The 18,944-nt window shown below is 39.1% G+C and overlaps 1 protein-coding gene across 4 annotated transcripts; it reads left to right on the top strand.

The window, feature by feature from the left end:
• Window positions 1-1,977: 1,977 nt before the first annotated feature.
• LOC145447768 (syntaxin-7-like) lies at window positions 1,978-17,837 on the top strand. Of its 4 annotated transcripts, none has more exons than XM_080326032.1 (9): window positions 1,978-2,080; window positions 2,143-2,301; window positions 4,505-4,574; window positions 6,733-6,832; window positions 7,665-7,840; window positions 9,110-9,194; window positions 13,406-13,478; window positions 15,565-15,647; window positions 15,715-17,837. In XM_080326032.1, the coding sequence occupies exons 2-9, from the start codon at window positions 2,157-2,159 to the stop codon at window positions 15,814-15,816; spliced, it is 834 nt and encodes a 277-aa protein (XP_080182158.1). In that variant the 5' UTR covers window positions 1,978-2,080; window positions 2,143-2,156; the 3' UTR covers window positions 15,817-17,837. The 4 variants fall into 4 exon arrangements, with proteins under 4 accessions (XP_080182158.1, XP_080182159.1, XP_080182156.1 ...); XM_080326033.1 differs by lacking the exon at window positions 13,406-13,478 and adding an exon at window positions 12,682-12,754; XM_080326030.1 differs by having other exon boundaries at window positions 9,086-9,194.
• Window positions 17,838-18,944: the final 1,107 nt, after the last annotated feature.

The following is an 18,944-nucleotide window of genomic DNA, read 5'->3' as shown; positions in this document are numbered from 1 at the left end:
ACGCAAAATCGTACATTTTGATCCTCAAAAAGTACGCAATTTCTCAACTTTTCGATATTATCGTTAATATCATGATGTAATACCTATCCAGATATATGACATATCCGAAGCAGAGGGCACGCCGCTATATTTTAGGTGTCCTAATTGTCGATTGAAAATGACCAAAAGTCGAATTAAACGAAAAGTCGTATTTGACGCAAAATCATGCATTTTGATCTTGAAAAAGTACGCAATTTCTCAACTTTTTGATATTGTCATTAACATCAGGATTTAATACTTATCCCAATGTATAACATATCCGAAGCAGAGGGCACGCCGTTACATTTTGGGTGTCCTAATTATCGATTGAGACTGACCGAAAATCGAATTTGACGAAAAGTCGTATTTGACACAAAATCATGCATTTTGATCCTCAAAAAGTACACAATTTCTCAACTTTTTGATATTATCGTTAATACTATGATGTAATACTTATTTAGATATATAACATATCCAAAGCAGAGGGCACGCCGTTATATTTTTGGTGTCCTAATTATCGATTGAGACTGACCGAAAATAGAATTTGACGAAAAGTCGTATTTGACAAAAAATTGTACATTTTGATCCTCAAAAAGTACGCAATTTCTCAACATTTTGATATTATCGTTAATGCCATGATGTAATACTTATCCAGATATATAACATATCCGAAGCAGAGGGCACGCCGTTATATTTTAGGTGTCCTAATTGTCGATTGAAAATGACCGAAAATCGAATTTGACGAAAAGTCGTATTTGACGCAAAATCATGCATTTTCATCCTCAAAAAGTACACAATTTCTCAACTTTTTGATATTATCGATAATACTATGATGTAATACTTATCTAGATATATAACATATCCAAAGCAGAAAGCACGCCGTTATATTTTTGGTGTCCTAATTATCGATTGAGACTGACCGAAAATCGAATTTGACGAAAAGTCGTATTTGACGCAAAATCATGCATTTTGATCCTCAAAAAGTACACAATTTCTCAACTTTTTGATATTATCGATAATACTATGATGTAATACTTATCTAGATATATAACATAATCACAGCAGAGGGCACGCCGTTATATTTTAGGTGTCCTAATTGTCGATTGAAACTGACCGAAAATCGAATTGGACGAAAAGTCGTATCTGACGAAAAACCATGCGTTTTGATCTTTTAAAAGTAAGCTACGTAAAACCACGATGAAATAGTTTTGCGAATATATAATATGTCCGAAGCAGAAGCAACGCTATTTCATTTTTTTGTTTTTATTGTTTATTGAATAACTTATAAATTGCGGCATTACAGTCGACCTATACCAAACACGAACGTGACGTTGATCGCAATAATCGTAATCATTTATATTCTGATGTGCTCAAGACACATAGTTTGCAATGCGATGTAGTTAACAGGCAAGAAGATGTTGCATTTACCTATTATGGTATGTTAATCAAACAACGACTAAAGCCACTTGGTCGATGTAACAGTGTGGGATAGGCTGTCTTCGCTAAACGTTATTATTTGTTTTTTTTTTCTGCTCGATATCACATATAATCTTTTGTGGAGTGTTTGTTCGGGCGTCTTGACGCCGTAAGAAATAGTCGAACTTGGTGGAAGGAACAGAAATTAACCTCTGATGCTTCGGCTACAGGCGAGAATCGAAATAGGTCCGCCTGCGTAGATTACGTAACGGCTGAAAATTTAGATGCCATAAGTACTACCTGGCGGTTGTAAAATGAAGCACTTCTTCAAGTTTCGAATATATATTGTATTGATCATACCGTTTGCGCCATTTATTGATAAAACTCGTGTGTTTCAGTTCGTTTGCACCCAAATCTGTCGCGAAATTGTTTTTCCGGTTATAACATTTGATTTTAGCACAAGTGAATCATTTCGACAATAATGACTCCGCGATTTCCGAAATATGACGTAAGCAGTTTCTGGCAGAATCACAGTGGTCAGCTAGAGCTACCGTCAGCGAGCGAGCTTCAGTTTAGTTGCTTTTCACTTCAAGACCGAAATTAATTTATCGTATTGTTTGAGCATTTGCCTATTTATCAGAGCGAGGTAAGTTGTGATGTTTATAAGTTACATGCCGTTATAAGCTATGTTATATCTTTTTCGGACAGAAAGTGTAAATAGGATGTCTTATGGGCAAGGCGATCTGACCCCTGGTGGGTTTGGCAGCGGCAGTGAGCAAAGTTCGTATCAGAACGATGTTCCGAAAAATGATTTCCCACGTTTGACAAGAGTCGTAAGCTCCAACATACAGAAAATACAACAAAATAGTAAGTAGATAATATAGTAATATAGGCTACATCATCATGATTATGATATGGTTGCCTTTTGTGTTTTGTTATTAGTTCCAGACGATTTTGCTGACAATTGGGTTAGGGGTGTAGGTTAGCTTGGTTAGGGTTGGTTAGGATTAGCGCCTGGCTAGGTTTGATGAGTTGATGGTTTTACCGACTAATGTGTATCAAAATAACATTAGTGGCGCAGTGTATACTAAATACCGGATGGCGCCTATACCGTACATCCCCTATGGAATCTCGGCTCATTTTTTGAAATATATCCTGTGTTACGAGAGCCTTTTTGCATAGAATAATTAAGTAATTGAACATGAAGTTCTGCTTGACGTTGCCATCAATTCCACTCTGTCCGTACATCTACAACATGACGGAAAAAGCTAGTCACAAATGCTATAAATTGATATCAGCTAGAGTCTATTATCGTCACACATTGATATTGTCATTACCATCATGTAGTTTATATTGTTTTGTAGTGATGATGGCACTTTCTTGTATGCATTTGGCTTGGGTGAAATTGGTGACAACGTCATGACGCGCAGCTTTTCGTTTAATTACTCAATTAGGCTGTTCTATGTAAGAAACCCTTCTGTCACGCCCTACTCATTGCTGTAAAAACCACTGTTTCTAGTCTGGGCTTTTGGAAGGCACCACTTTTAACTAACTTGAACCGCCAGAAAATTTCGAGCGTTTCTGGATTAAAATTAGAATTATAGGTACGGTACAGTTTTTTTCCAAATTAGATTATATTTAGAATTCTTGAATTACTGAAAACTTGCACCTTGAATCAAGTTGCGGAGCTCATATCAAATCATAGTTCGATCTCCAGGACACGAAAATAGCAGATGTCGGTATAGCAAGCTTGGCCCGTTTTATCATAATACAGTTCACCTGTAGCATTTACAGGACGACCAGAAATTAGATTAGAATTGAAATCATTTCAAACCATGGACCTTGGTAGATCTCAACATTGCCAAAGTAGATGATCTTGAAATCACCAATCCCCTTCTATGTGAATGTGACCAAATTGTGTCCTTCTAAAACTCTGTGGTATGCAGCTAATAAAATGTTTGGAACCACTGCAGTAACCAGAGCTTACACCAACCGTTGGTCAGGAAGTAATGTGTAGGAACACTCAAAGGAGCACTGAATTTCAGATAAGATATTTCCATAATATGTTGAAACACTGTCAAATTCTGTGATACATGCATGCACCACTTCGAAAAATATTCATGACACATGCAGGTTTGACAATAACACGGGTGGGCAAACTGCGGTTCTTTCAGCCTTTTATTGCGGCTCGTTAAAGGTTGCACATGCTTTTCGCCATTTTGCTAGAGAGGTTTAACCCGATTATAAATTGATGGATTTTATTGCGTATTAAAACATGGGTATTGTTTTCTTTACATGGTTTACTTACGCAAGAATTATAAGATTTAGGGGAAGGTGGCACTACAGGGTCTAGAATTTACAATTGAACTCGCGGATCGAGATTCCATGAACGTTTTACCCGCGACAATGGATGCCTGGTCATCAATCAATGACACATCATTGAATTCAACAATGAACTTGATAATTGATTACACCAGCACAGGTCACAATCATTTCCGGGCTAGTAATGGTAAACACGGCTCTTCCATTTGTATTGTAAAGGCTAGCAATAACTGCAGACTTTAGCCAAGAAAATGTTGTCGAGGTTACCGAGCTAAAATCTTCCTTAAATTTTCATAAGCAATTGAAGAATTTGCTCCGCACTACTTTCACGTCATATCAGCCTCATTTCAAACACCTTACAGCCTAGGTGGAGACGTACTGTATCACCACACAATAATAAACTTAATTCGATAGCCTTTATTTCATTGTGACACACAAATTCGTGTTTTAGAATTTTTTTGTTGTGGCTCTTTTAAATCTAAGACTTTTTATATGCGACTCGCGCATGAAGCAGGTCTGCCCACCCCTGGACTACAATATCAAAGAAAGTGTACGGCCAGGGTGTAGTATACCTAGCGGATTACTAATCCCCACTCCTTAACTTGTAAGTTACTGAGATGCAAATTACAGATAGAAATGTGCAACAGATTTGAGTTATGGAATGGATTTTTAGTGCTCAAAATCAACTGATCGGAGTATTGTTGCCAAACTGATTGTGTCGATATTAATTGACTGCGTTGTTTTCCAGCAAATGACATCACTCGTATGGTGGAACAGCTTGGATCGCCTACTGATTCGTCGGATTTGAGAGATCGATTGTAAGCTCGTTAAGTATTTGAAAGGCAGCGAGGCCAATTGAGGCAACTTTATGTACATCTAGAACGTAGCCCTCCCTGGATTTTTCAAGAATTAGTCGAATGCCTTTTAATTCGGTCCACACTCAGGGAGCATTGTGATGGTTCATTCCTACACCTGCAATTCACATTATCTAGTTGACTTATTACGCTAGTTCATATTTGTCTGTATGTGAGCACATAATCTTGTAGGTTCCGGCTTGACGTACAGATCTTGAGGGTTCAGAACGAGTTCGTGTACCATCTTAAAATAGCACATGGAACCGGGACCTATCTGTGTATCGTAGGTCCCGATGTAACGCTCTCTTATTTGAGATTTCTTTCCATGGTGGTGACGTCATATTTTGTGATACGATTGTCGTTATACAATATTCTTCCCAATTCTCTACTAGTTGTTGACGATTACCCCTGACGAGTGTCAGTCGAAAATATTTGGGTTCATTTCAATATCAATATAGTATTCAATTGTATATTGAAGTTATGCACCTCCAAGAAGCTCTTTTAATATTCATTCCTCAAACAAGGCTTTACCAATATTTATCAGGAAGTGCAACAACGCCGTTATAATGAGCAAATAATTGTCGCGATGTCAGACTCGGAACCCCTTTGTGCTGTACGCAAGTTTCGAATTACTGATTAGATGCGCGCTTTCTCGTTTGCAATCATCTGTAGGCTACCAATTCTTGTCTGCTTTATGCACTCGTATTCCCGCAATTTCAATTCTCAGTATTTGATTTGTTATCAATACTGCGCGTTGTACAGTGCCCGGCGTTGAATTATGTTGTCAAATATTGATGCAACGCGAGAATCTATGTGGCGCAAATTCTGAATTCATTTGATTAGTTTGAACGAGAACCTTCTATGTTCCAATGAACTTCATTGCTTGACGGACTCTATCGAGTACAACAATATCGCTGGTCGAATTTCAAACCATCAAGATTTGGATTTCGATTGATAAGGTTGCGGCATGCGCCCATATTGCTCTTGCAGCAATGACACCTGGATAAATGAAATCGCACCATTTCACGATCAAATTCGACTGGCGGATCGGGGCCTACGTAGGCCGTAGGCTGATATTATTCAGTGCGTTGTCAGTATTAAAACTAGGGAATTTTTCATTTAAAACTTGAAACCCCATCTATTTATAATGCCAATTAAATAATTGGTATTATCGGTCGGTGCTGCCTAGTGCCAATTACCGAGAATCATTTGTATGCTAAAAGGGTCAGTGACATCTGATGTGCGTTATTGTCGCTGGTTTGATTTAGCGCGTCTGCATGTTGGCCTGTACGCTATAATCGCTGGCCTGAACTATCACGTCCACCAGGCCATGCCTGATATCGTCACCAGCCTGAACTATCGAGTCTACAGCAGGCCTGGCGCATGCCATAACATCGGTGTCCTAAACTATAGTGTCTGCTACAGGCCTTGCATGATTTGCCTGCTGTCTCTACTTATGTGATTGTTCTGTTTTACTGGCTTAAGACTGACAGCGTGAAATAGAATAGCTTTGAATATGCGCAAATGCGCAAAACAGACTTGAACGAACGTAATCGATTAGCACTAATATTAAAACGTCAGAATATGTGTGCTAGGGCCGAGTTATCAAAAGACGGGACAGGCCTGAATCATCTGAAATCGGTGCCATTACAAAACAGATTCCATGACAGACAGCTAGCCACCCCGTGTAGAAATAAAAGTTGCCGCCAATGTTTGCCATTTTATGTTAACATTCGATAGTGATAGCTACACCCTAATATAATATCATTGTGTCAAAGTGTCAATGTTATTATATTTTTTTTCCAAGATACTCTTAGAGGTGCAGAACTTGAATACAATTGAATAATGTATTCGTATTGATATAAGCAGAATCTCTTTGGTTGACAATCATCAGGGGTATAATTGTCAGCAACTCATAGAGAACAGGTCTATTAATATGCAAAGCTGTTTTCAATTCTCTACTAGCTGGTGACGATTACCCCTTATGAATGTCAGCCAAAAAGATTCCGGTATATTTCAACATGTATGTATTATTTAATTATAAAATATTTCACATACAAATTTGCTTGATGTTACTGTACTGGTTGACTGTTATGCAATAAAAATTTCCCCTCCCTTTTAGGAGTCAACGAATTCATTACACGAATCAGTTAGCGAAAGATACTGCCCGATTTTTGAAGAACATCAAGGACATGCCTCCCGCTTATCCCTCGTCGGAGCAGGTGTGGGCAAAAGTTGAAAACGATATAATTTTCAGCTTTTCAAAATTACATTAGAATTAGAATTATGTCTAGTTTTTTTTCTGAATTGGATTAAAATCGGATTCTTACCTAAAAATTCGAAATCCGAATTCGCTAAAGAAATGCAACAAAAATAAGTTCAGGTCATAACTCAGTTCATTCTCATAAACATGAGATTGGCAAATGTCTTTACAGCAAGCTCGGCTCGTTTCACATTATGCAGTCATCCTGCAGCATTTTCTGGAAAACGGATATTAGATTATAATTAAATTTGGATCATAGAATTATTTCACGTATTATATTACTTGCATTCTAATTAAGCAACTGGAATTATCTATTTATCCAAGTTTGGGCATCGACACGCAGGGCTGTATTGACTCGAGTCAAGATTTTCTGATGACTCGACTTGACTCGAGTCATTTTCTCAAACTCAACCGCACTATTGAGATTTCGTCTATTGGTACTGGTACCTGAAAATGCGACCAGAAGCTGCTAAAGGTGACGAAAATTAGTATATTATAAATGCGAACCATTCGATATCACCAAACAGAGCTATAAAAAGTGGGTTTAACAAGACTTTAACTGGAAACTGAGCACTCAACACAATGACTTGGACTCGGAGTCGACCCGCTGCTCGCTGACTTGGACTCGGACTTGACTCGGTAGTGAATTGAAAATGACTCGACTCGAGTCAATACTATAAAAGTGAGATTGACTTGTGACTCGGAGCCTTGTGACTTGGCTGCAACCCTGTCGAAAAAACATCAAATGCCACATTTATTTGCAATTGAAATTATGACTTTTCTCTCGGCAGAGGCATCGTAAGACTCAAATCGAAAGACTGACCGGCGATTTCAGCGACAGCCTCAACAGATTTCAGACCGTCCAACGTGACGCGGCCGCGAGAGAGAAGGAAACGCTGGCCCGCGTACGGGCGGCTAGCGCCAGTCAGGACCGAGCGGGTGACGCCCTTATCGATATAAGCGGAGGGTGAGACATTGTTTCGAAATCAGTTTTAGTTGAGAAATATTCCTCATGATCATCACCGATAACTGTTTCCCGTGAACATGTCAAAATTTATGATTTTTCATGTGATTTCATATCATATTTCATTTTAACTTCAATAGTAATAGTTACCACATTATTGGTGTTTCATCTGTCACAACGGGCCAGAAACGGTGACACTAGGATCATAATACTCTTACGACGGCACTTCTACGCGAGTATCGACCAGGTTTATAACGACTCGAGTCAATTTGTGTATAGACTGGACTTGCACTCGAGTTATCGACCTGTACTCGCGTCATTCTGCATGACTGGACACATTCTATATGACTTATTCTTTGTTCAAGTCACGTATATCAGGACCAGGGTTGTAACCAAGTCGCAAGGTTCCAAGTCACAAGTCAATCTCACTTTTATATTTTTGACTCGGGTCAAGTCGAGTCATTTTCAATTCGCCACGGAGTCAAGTCACCTAGTAGAGGATCGAGTCCGAGTCCAATTCATTATGTTCACTGTTCAGTTTTCAGTTCAATCTGGTTAAGCCCCCTTTTTTCAACTCTGCTCGAGTAATGTAGAATGGCTAGGGGTTCAATTCCTATTTGCAGTCAAACACACTATCCAATTTTGCGTTCCGATTATATAAGTCGCTAAGGTCTGTCTCTAACGAGGTCGTGTCGATTCGCCTGATTACTAATTAACAAATTACTGGGGCGTTTGATCATTCTGTACGAGGCGGCCGCTACCCCGCAAATATAGTAAGTTGGCGCCTATTATTCTACGTCACCGGAGCAGAATCGAACAATGACTTGGACTCGGACTTGACTCTGCGGTGAATTGAAAACGACTCCAATTGACTCAAGTCAAAACTGCGAAAAGTAAGATCGACTTGTGACTTGCAACCTTGGACCCAACCCTAGCCAATTATAAGCCATGAAACACCTTACAAATTTTGACATGGTCACAGGGAATACTGATTTGTGATATTCATGGAGAACTCATATCAATGATCATGTGAAACACTATAGACGTCTCGAAATGTTCACTGAGAACACGAATTCGCAATGTTCACTGGTACACGACACTAGACCCGCGAAATCGTTTCTTAAACTTGTATTGATAAACGCCTGAGTCTTGATAAATTCTTGTTTCCTAATCTGTCGTCTCTCTCTTATGCTTTGCTGGAATTGTTTGCCGGACTTCTGTTGCTTCATCACGTTCGTTCCGTTGAAGGTATTCATTCCATCCAAATTCCAGGATGCAAACCCAGGAGCAATCACAAGTCTCGGAAGCCGAGCTCCAGGAAATCGAAGAGAGACAAGCGGCTATTCAGCAGCTGGAGGTGAGTTTTCGCTGTTGACCAGAGGCGTTCTGTAACGTAGTAATTCTACTTGTTTGCAGACTTGGACAAACTAGAAAATATTCAGCTTTTTCAAATGAGATAGAATTAGAATTACAGCTACAATTTTTCCAAAATTGCATGAGAAAGCTTGGCCTGTTTCACATGATACAGTTTTCCTGTATCATTTACAGGAAGACCAGAAATTACATTTTAATTATAATGAGAGAATAGAAACGTTTCACAAATTACCCATAATTTTTCATGTACGTAATATGCCCCCACGTATAATTTGCACCCTGAAAATGGCATGTAGATTCTGGGGAAAAGCCTGTACCCAGATTGTACAAGCTTCTCGTGTTAGCAACGATGGTTATGTTTTAGTATTAGCGGAAATCGATTACGCACGTAGAAGTCTGCTCGCGGCGATGCGATGTCACTGTTGAACCATGATTACATAACGATAGCTAATCATTATACACGTACGGCGTTGTCTCTAAACGATGATACATAGGCAGGCCTGTTTATTTTTGGATATTGGGTTTTATTTTTGGAGATTCTCCAAAAATAATATTTGAAAACATCCAAAAATAAGCTTTTTTTTGAATGATGTTTTTTCGCGTTTTGTAGAGAAATAAGCGAGTTAGGGCAGTGTAAATACTTTTGAAACAGCTAGGAAACTCCCAAAACACACACACACAAAAGGAAAACAGCATTTGTGTGATGGGGGGGAGGGGGGGTCTCGAAACGTTAAAAGTAGCGCTGCACCACTCGGCCCTGTACCGCAGGCCAGATACCGCCATATCTACAACAATTACTTCGTCCACACGATGCTGGGACTGAATGGCTACCTCAGACGGCAACAGAACTTCATCCAGGAGATCAAAGTACGTGCTCCACGTTTTTTGACACCTTGACGCCCGTTGGTTGTCAAGGAATAAGGTCAACACTTGGTTGACCGGACATTGTACCAGCAATGAACAGCGAAAGTCCGGGACAATCTCCATCTTGGTAATAGTTTGGAACCATGTCATTGAATGGAGAATGGACATTACCGAGAACGTACATTACAGAGAATGGACATTAACGAGAACGGACATTACCGAGAATGGCCAATGCCAAGAATCGATACCGAATGTGGCAAAGCCGTGATGCATACACACGACCTTTTCATATGCATAACATATGTATTGCATTCTCGGTATTGTCCATTCTCGATAATGTCCATTCTCGGTTTTGTCCTTCTCGGTAATAGCATTCTCGGTATTGACCGGACACCCAATGACACGTGCGACGAGGAAGGTTTTCTGATCAGAGGGTGCTGGACTGTCAAGTTCCATGAGGCACGCAACTTCGTGGGAGATCAAGAGTGTGCAGTCTCGAGAATATCGACGAAGAGGAGAAGCATTTCACGTTCGAGGTAGCCAGCAGTGTAAATCAACAACATAACGGAAATTTAAGTTGCCGACAATGAAAGTGGTCCGCCCTGTCTACCACACCAAGTGGTGCAACTTCTTGGGCACTAGGTGAGAGGACACAACACCGGAGTCGACTGTCGAACAAGTGGACACCCAAGGAGATACAGAATATCGAATACCGAATCCAATCCATGTCTCTCCGATACACATGGACGGCACTTTCAAGCACATTAGTGACGAGCGCTTGTCAGGAGTAAATGCTTATAAGATTGAAGAGTTTGAAGCCATCCGACAGTTATTTGGACCCCGATAGGCCCGAAGTTTCCCACAACTGCGATGGTCGAGTCTGAGAAGAGTCTGGACCGGGTGTCTCTCAACGATATTTTCTTTGGATGACATTTTCCAGGCCAAAGACTTGGTGACGAAAGTATTGGAAAGTTGGATCAAGATCACAAATGATGTCGATGTGTTGGAGGACATGAATATACATGATAATAACATACTTTCGGTGACGTGTTCCAGAAGTTTCAGGACTAAAAACACCTCCATTTCTTATTTTTGGAGATTCTCCAAAAATAAAATTTGAAAACATCCAAAACTAAGCTATTTTTGTTATTTTTGGAGAAATCCAAAAATAAACAGGCCTGTACATAGGAAATAAATCCTACGAGGCCCGAGACACGATAGTTCAGGCCAGCGACGATATCTTGCGCACCAGGCCTATTGTAGATGCGATTGTGTCTATTTGTTGCTGACGATTACCCCTGACGAGTGTCAGCCAAAAATATATGAGTATATATAATATATAAGTATTATTTAGTTGTCCAAGTGTGCTTGTTTGAAGTGCTCCTACGCGCGGCGTTTTCATTTTATACTCCTTAAGTCCTTACAACTCAATTTGCGGTTTCTTGAGAAACTTGCATTCTGAGTTTTGGATTTTCAAATTTAGTGAGCAGTTTCAGGATGAGTTCGCGTCACTTGTGGTTAGGGTTGTAACCAAGTCACAAGGTTCCGAGTCGCAAGTCAATCTCACTTGCATAGTTTTAACTAGAGTCAAGTCGATTCATTTTTACTTCACCACCGAGTCAAGTCATTGTGTTCATTGTTCATTTATGAGTTCAATCTGGTTCAACCCATCTTTTTCAACCCTGCTCGAGTGATATAGAATGGCTCTCGCAGTCACAATATCGGTATTTTCCTCAGTCCTAACAGTTTCTGGCCCTATTTTCCAAGAATCAGGATTGATAAACGAAACACCAAGAATATCGCGACTTTACTATTCTTCGAAGTTGAAATAAAACGTCTGTCTTGGCCGTCCTAGTGTCGAGTCATAGGACTCGGTTCAAGTCATGCACAATGACTCGAATACAAGTCGAGTCAACACACAAATCGACTCGAGTCGATTCATTTTAGGCATTTGAAATGACTCGAGTCAAATCAAGTCACCAAAAAATCGTTACTCGAGTCGTTACAACCCTGCTTGTGGTGTTAGTGAAATTGTCACAAGAACCGCGTGAAATGGCTATTAGATTTCAAAACGTAGAAAGTAGTTTTGAGATTACTTTGCCTCGATTTTACACGTGCAGTCTTCGTAAGAAACTGCTGTGTATGTTTTCGGAGATTGCACCTTTTTTATCTGCAGTCGTTTTGAGTTGGTTGCGAAGATACATCTTGTGATTTACGAAGTAGGCATCTTCGATGAGCTGCCAAAAGTATGCGAAACATCAACCAGATCCAATTTTTGAAACTGCTCACTCAAATACTTTATTGGCCTTTTTCAACTGCCACTCGGAGTCGTTTCTGCTTGTCATTGAATGGAAATTTACAGTGTTATTTCTACTATAGACTTCTTTGATTACCTCTTCTAGTAGTATGCTTATACTTATACAGACGCGGCGCCAGTATATAGTACACCCTTCTAATCTCATCACACTCCATCTACGTTAGTTGATAACATAGTTGAAGACTATCCGAAGATCGCTTGTTTTAAGTCGCCAAGTTTTTCTTAATCTGATTTTTCGCTGCAATAAGTCAAATCCCCCAAAGCCTGAACCATTCTTCTGTCACGCCAGAGAGACATTATTGATGTCAACGAAATATTTCGTGACCTCAGTCAGATGGTGGAGGCCCAAGGCGAAGTGATCGGTGAGAAGTTGTTTGCGTGCATGTGCTTTTGTGAAGCTGTACTTGTGCATGACGGAACACAAATCCTTCAACCGATCGATGGCTGTAAATTTGTTTATTCCTGTAGAAATTCACAGTTGCGAATATGGGCTGGGCAAAAAAATCGAGTATCTTGGCTATTTGATTCCGAGTGGAGCATTAAGCTTCACGTATCGTGGTAGGAAAAACAGTAATAATGACTTGAAAAGCTGAAATATATATATTTTGAATAGTATTATTCATATTGAAATAAACACGGATATTTTCAGCTGATACTCGTCGTTTCATACCTTCAAGAGTCCTTCAAATATTCGTAGACTTGTGTAACATGTTTTTTGATGCTGAGATACGACTAACCAAGTATTGAAATAGACTTCGTAGCTAAAATATTACTCTTGGTGTGAAGACGTATATTTTTGTTACTCGAAAAGATCAACTCTCGTTACTCGACTCAAATCAACACATTTGTACCACATACTAGAGTCATTGTGCTCGGCCCTACAAATACGTTGAAACTTGTTTTCCATCATGCATGGGTGAGTACTAACTTTGGCACAGTATGGGAGAATCTTGACACCCCCCTAGTCAGGCTAGCTTTTCTCGTTGACGTCATTAACTCATTGTTGCCTACAGGCGGACATTGTTGATGTTAACATGATATTTAAAGACCTGGGAGCCATGGTGCATGAGCAGGGAGATATGATAGGTGAGTAGAGGGTCAACGCATGCGTGTCCGAAGATTCGGTGCGATGTGGATATTGTCGCAGTAATTCTTCGATTCTCTGTTGAAAATCAAAAATCTTGTAGTTAGCGCAGGGTTGTAACAAGTCGCACGGTTCTGCGTCGCAAGTCAATCTTACTTTTATGGTTTTGACTCGAGCCAAGTCCAAATCGCAGTGTTCACTATTCATTATCGAGTATTCAAGTAAGGTTCAACTCACTTTGTGATACTCACGGGTGATATCGAAGGTGTCACATTCATAATAAACTCATTTCCCTCACTCTTAACATGTTTATTCAAACGGGTTAAGTACATTTTTGGGCCTGTTTTTAAATATAGTTCCTGATATACGAGACTTGAACAAGTCATATAGAATGTGTCAAGTCATGCACAATGACTGGAGTACAAGTCTAGTCAATAGACCTGGTGACTCAAGCCGAGTCGAGGAAAAATTGCAACATCATTAGATTCATAATTTGATTTGTTACAACCCTGAGTTAGTGTGAGAGAAGCTTCCGCAATAATCATCTTTGTTGAAAATGAAAATCTTGTAGTTGCTGTCAGAACGACTTCCACAAAAATCAATGGTAGTGTTTCCGCAATGAGATGTGTTTTTACCGCACTTAGATTTGATATTCACCGTGTAACGTGATTGCTATGTAGTTAGCAGTAAGTCACTCATTATCTGTGGTACTTGATTTTCTGTATTACCATGTTTAGAGCTGTGTTGTAATCCAAAAGTTATCGCTCTCACTACGTCAAATAATCATAGCTTTAGTGAAATTTGTGTAGTTACAGATAGCACGCGCGTTGAATAATTGTCGATGGTCTGATCCGATATTTAGATGCTTCAAATCTTAGCGAGTGATTGTGTGCTGTTAAACAGTGGAAGGCGTTAGTCAGGCAGGAGATAATATCTAATGAATCATTGAGATGAATGGTTTCATTTGGATATTGTGTCTCTGTAGTCATTTTTACAAGAAGGCAATTTAATTTGACTTGTAGTCAGTGATGAATTGATTGATTCGACTTGTCTTAGCTGCAAATCGTCTGCACAAGATTCTTCCATACTGTGTGATTCTATATTTTGCGTTTAACAGCATGAAACTCGCATTTTTGCATGGATCATTAACAGAATGTGGTATTGCCGTGGTTTTTGACTGTTAAAGTTAATAGAGTTAATAGACCGGTGAAATTTGAAAGCAATTTTTTTCGGACTGGTGAACTTTCAAAATTCAACCCAGAATGTAATCAAGAAATTAGAACTTGTTTATAGAGAGAAATCTGCTGCAGTCTTATGGATATTACACCTGCCGAGTGGTTTAATTGTTGTTTCGGCAAGGAAACGTTCTGTTAAACCACCAACTCAATTTTGACAATTCTTTATAGAATTGCAACTTTGCTATTTGCTAGATTCTCTTATTTGGCACTGTTCAAATATCTTCGTAGCTTTAACATATATCTGGTCCTAAGCAAGCTTGCTGGCTACTATTAAACAGTTTGATTCCGATATCAGTGGTACTTAGGATACGTCTAAGGTAGGGTAAAAGCTATATATCAGGCCAGAAAGCGCTCTAAATTACTTCCAAATTTCTAAATCCGTATATAATTTGGTGTTCTATTTCTCAAATTCATGGACAAGCCTTAAACCTCTTGCATTTGGAATAATGTATTCATTTTGTAGTAAACCCTAATATTTTCAGGGGTAATTATTAGTAAGGGCCATAAAAACTTTGTATATCAACAGTCGTGTTGGCATAAAAATTCCGAAAATCGACGGAAACAGATGGCTTAGGCTAACTGTAGTATTATTTTGATTAAAACGAATTCCGTCTACTGGCACAACTTGGTTTGGTGGATTTTGACAAAAGCTGGCCCCCAACTCAGAGCTTCGCAAAATTTGTCGTATTTGGTGATACGATTGTTGATTTACGAATTTTTTTTTTAATTATCTACTAGTTTCTGACGATTACCCACGACAAGTGTCAGCCAAATGTATTGAAATTACCATCCCCTAAGAGTATCTATAATGAAATGTTCTACCAGTTTATATTGTGATCCTTCAATACAGATAGCATAGAAGCGGGTGTCGAGTCTGCGGCCGAGAATGTCACGAGCGGAAACCAGCAACTAACCAAGGCGCGAGCTTCAGCGGTAGGTTGAATGTGTGACGCCTGTTTAGCAGGTTACGATAATGTAAATTTAACATCTTCTCTTGCAGTCGAGTCTCCGGAAGAAAAAATTTCTCTGCGCGATCCTCGGATTGGTGCTCGTCGCAGTGCTTGTTATTATCATATATTTCTCCGTTCCGAAGAATAATTAATGTGTGTGACTTACACGGGATAATTTCGATGTTGGGTTGAAACTGATTAAGAAGCGCAACTTCAAAGTACTGTCGATTAAACCTTGAATCCCGATCACTTACGGATACTACTTGGACGCGATGGAGAATGACTCGACAGCACGATGTCAACAGTATACTATTGTCACTTGACCACTGGATTATTACACGGTAGTTCAAGTTTGCTTGCTTATCGCAAGAATAACATTTATTTCGAGATTATATGAAACCACCACGATCTCATTATTGTTGTGGAAATGCATATTCATTGTTTGTCTTCTTGCTAACGCATTGGGTACTTGAGTTCCATGTATCGGGGTCTGGACGTGGCTTATGGTTGTTCAAAAATAACTTTTTTTTACAAATTCCGGGTAATTCACTGTTAAAAAAACGCCGCACAGTTAATTTGGCTCGATTCCCAGCGGCTAGATGTGACAACGCAGGAGTTTGAAAATTTGATTTTAGTATAAAAAACTGAAATTGTTTCCAAATTATATTGTCATAACGTCAACTGAATGGTTTTGGTCACTTCCAATTTCCGGTAGAAGTCATTGCAGTTTAAAGTTTTGGATTTGCAAAAATAGCCTGGACAGTGGGTTATCTCGGAATTGATGAAAAACTCGAATAACTTCGCTTCTACGGGTGGGAATTGCGTCAAATTTGCTTTACATCGTTTTTGCGGACAACTCGACAATTTCATAGGGTTGACAGTAACATTTGAAAACTTTTTTTTAAATAATAAATTCCAAATTTTCGAACCCTCGTGCCTTCGCATCTACCAGTTGGAATCCAGCCAATTTGGTGTGAAGCGTTTTTTAGGCGACTTAACGATTTAATCAGTGAATCCCTGGAATCCGGAAAAAAAGTTATTATTGAGCAACTATAGTGTACCTACACAATCTCTTGTTAGTTCTTGGCAAAATTGAGTGATTCGAGCCTGAATAGAGTGTTATAACAGCATGAAAGATCTGGAAAGTTAAAATATGCACCTTTCACGCTATCAATTCTTCATAAGAGGATTCGGTATCTTTCGGCCATGCCTATTGTATTGCAGTTTGTGACAGTACCGTGGGTTGACCACGTCTTTACAGATAAGTTATTTCCACGCAAGTGGCTTGTAGTACATGTTTGCTGTGATGCTACACATCATCCAATCGAGTCGTCAAGACTTCCACAGCAGGAAATGCTATCGAAACTGCAATTTTCGTTGTTACACTAATCTTAATGGTAAATAATGTAATATCATCTCTGACTACTGGACTCGAACCATCAAAATTGGCGCTGTATTTAAATTCAAGTCTTTGATTCATTGCGCTCAGACCTATCCAGTAGTGCACACAATACTTATATGTGGTGCCATGTCAAGATTATTCATCGAGATGATTTTGTGGTTGATTATACGATGTGGAGATCCATTGTATTATTGCATGTAGACCGGACGCATCTGCTAGATGCGTGTATCAACTAAGCTATTTCATATATAATTTGTTGGAAAGCGTTGAATGACCTCTAATATGCGAGGTGCTGTTACCTAGTGGGTGTGATGATTGTGATTAAGACGAGATGTCATGTCTTCTTGCGATACACTCCCCTTGAAATCTTTGATTGATTTAGTCTAGTGAAAAATCTCCCACTTTTGTACAATAATTATAACAAAGTAGCCCCTTCGCAGCATTTTGTCGATAATTTTTGCCTGATTGCGATCATTTTGGTTGGCCTGCTAAGATTGTTTATTAATTTCAATGTCACCTGGTTCATTACTGTATTGAGAGCTGTGTTGCTCTTGAAAAAGGTCCTCGTAACAATCATCAGTGACTATTTGTGGAAGCCTTGTCGTCAATCGCAAAACGTTTGTTTGATCTTATGCACTCTAACATATTGTATTCCTTGTAAATCTCCTTGGTTCAGTTTTTGTTGGAATTATATGTACCGTACGCAAAGTTTTGTGCAATTTAAACACAAGTACTTTGTTGTATAAGTGAATAAAAATAGAGTATATTGTACATCCAGAGGCGAATTTGTATCGAGGAATCATGCCAACGTTACTAGAGTTGAGAATTAGTGCAGCTTGTGTTGTGGCCCATGCTATGAGTGACACTGTGCGAAGTGTGGAATTGTCTATGCCAATACAGAGTAATCGCAAACAATCATGGTATCGCTGTATGACTTCATACTCCCAGGGTAGGCAGCATGCTTTTACTCATTAAATGTGATGTTTGTTGAGTCAATAAAAATCCTTGGTCTGGTAATGTCACACTACTCTCGGGAAGTTAACTGTTGGCAGAGGCTTATTCGATAGTTTAGCCGTAGCTTGGTAGGTAGGTATTACATAATTTGTTCTGAGCGACTAGTTTTCTTGGAAACCATTAATTTCAATGAAGACAGTGAATGAGATTGAGTAACGGAAAGTTTTTCCTGATATTCGCGTTGAGTGGCTTGAAAATGATGTGGTAATCTTAGTATGATGAATCATGCAGCAATTTGAAAGGAGAAATTACAGAGCTGCTATATAAATTGTCAAACTTCAGTTATTATCATTAGGAATTGTGTCTATTGGAATGGTTTGTAATCAATTAGCAATATAGCTATACGGTATATAAGATGATGTTTTGCGGTGATGAAGAACTCTATAGTATTTCATACATTAAGTTTATACTAGTAAGCTAATCTCGTTCATTGTGCATCAATTCGTCAAGCAGGCTATAACTCACTAATGTGGAGCTCCCAATCTCTTCTGTATAGTCTGGCTTTGCATTGATGTACATCAGGGGCTGCCAACTTGCGGACCATGAACCTTTTGCATTAGGTCAATGAAAATATTTATAATATCAATCTAGTCTCAATAAGCTACTTGATCTTAAGTTAACATTCTTCCCTCCACCTTCAAACCAGCATTAAAGACAATATCACAGCGAAAACAAACTGCGCCATTGTATTAGGTGAATATTTGATAACTAATTCAAATGTACTATCATGTTAACGGTGTGTTGTATTTACATCAGTAAAACTACTGGTTACCGTATAAATCTGTTTTTAAATTCAATTGATTTTTTCAAAAAGTTTTAAAAACTAGGGGGGCCAGGGGCCATTCATTTTTCAAAGGGACCATG

Source organism: Botryllus schlosseri, chromosome 10 (genome assembly GCF_051294905.1).
Source record: "Botryllus schlosseri isolate E-star chromosome 10, Bs_hap1, whole genome shotgun sequence".
NCBI classification, from domain to species: domain Eukaryota; kingdom Metazoa; phylum Chordata; class Ascidiacea; order Stolidobranchia; family Styelidae; genus Botryllus; species Botryllus schlosseri.
The sequence above is the reverse complement of the archived record's forward strand: the minus strand, read 5'-3'. Positions and strand labels throughout refer to the sequence as shown.

Bases quoted from the DNA above. Each gene is read 5' to 3' on its own strand.
- LOC145447768 (XM_080326030.1), top strand. From the start codon at position 2,157: ATGTCTTATGGGCAAGGCGATCTGACCCCTGGTGGGTTTGGCAGCGGC. The intron at 2,302-4,504 runs GTAAGTAGATAA...GTTGTTTTCCAG, and splicing joins ACAGAAAATACAACAAAATA to CAAATGACATCACTCGTATG. The intron at 6,833-7,664 runs GTGTGGGCAAAA...TTCTCTCGGCAG, and splicing joins CTTATCCCTCGTCGGAGCAG to AGGCATCGTAAGACTCAAAT.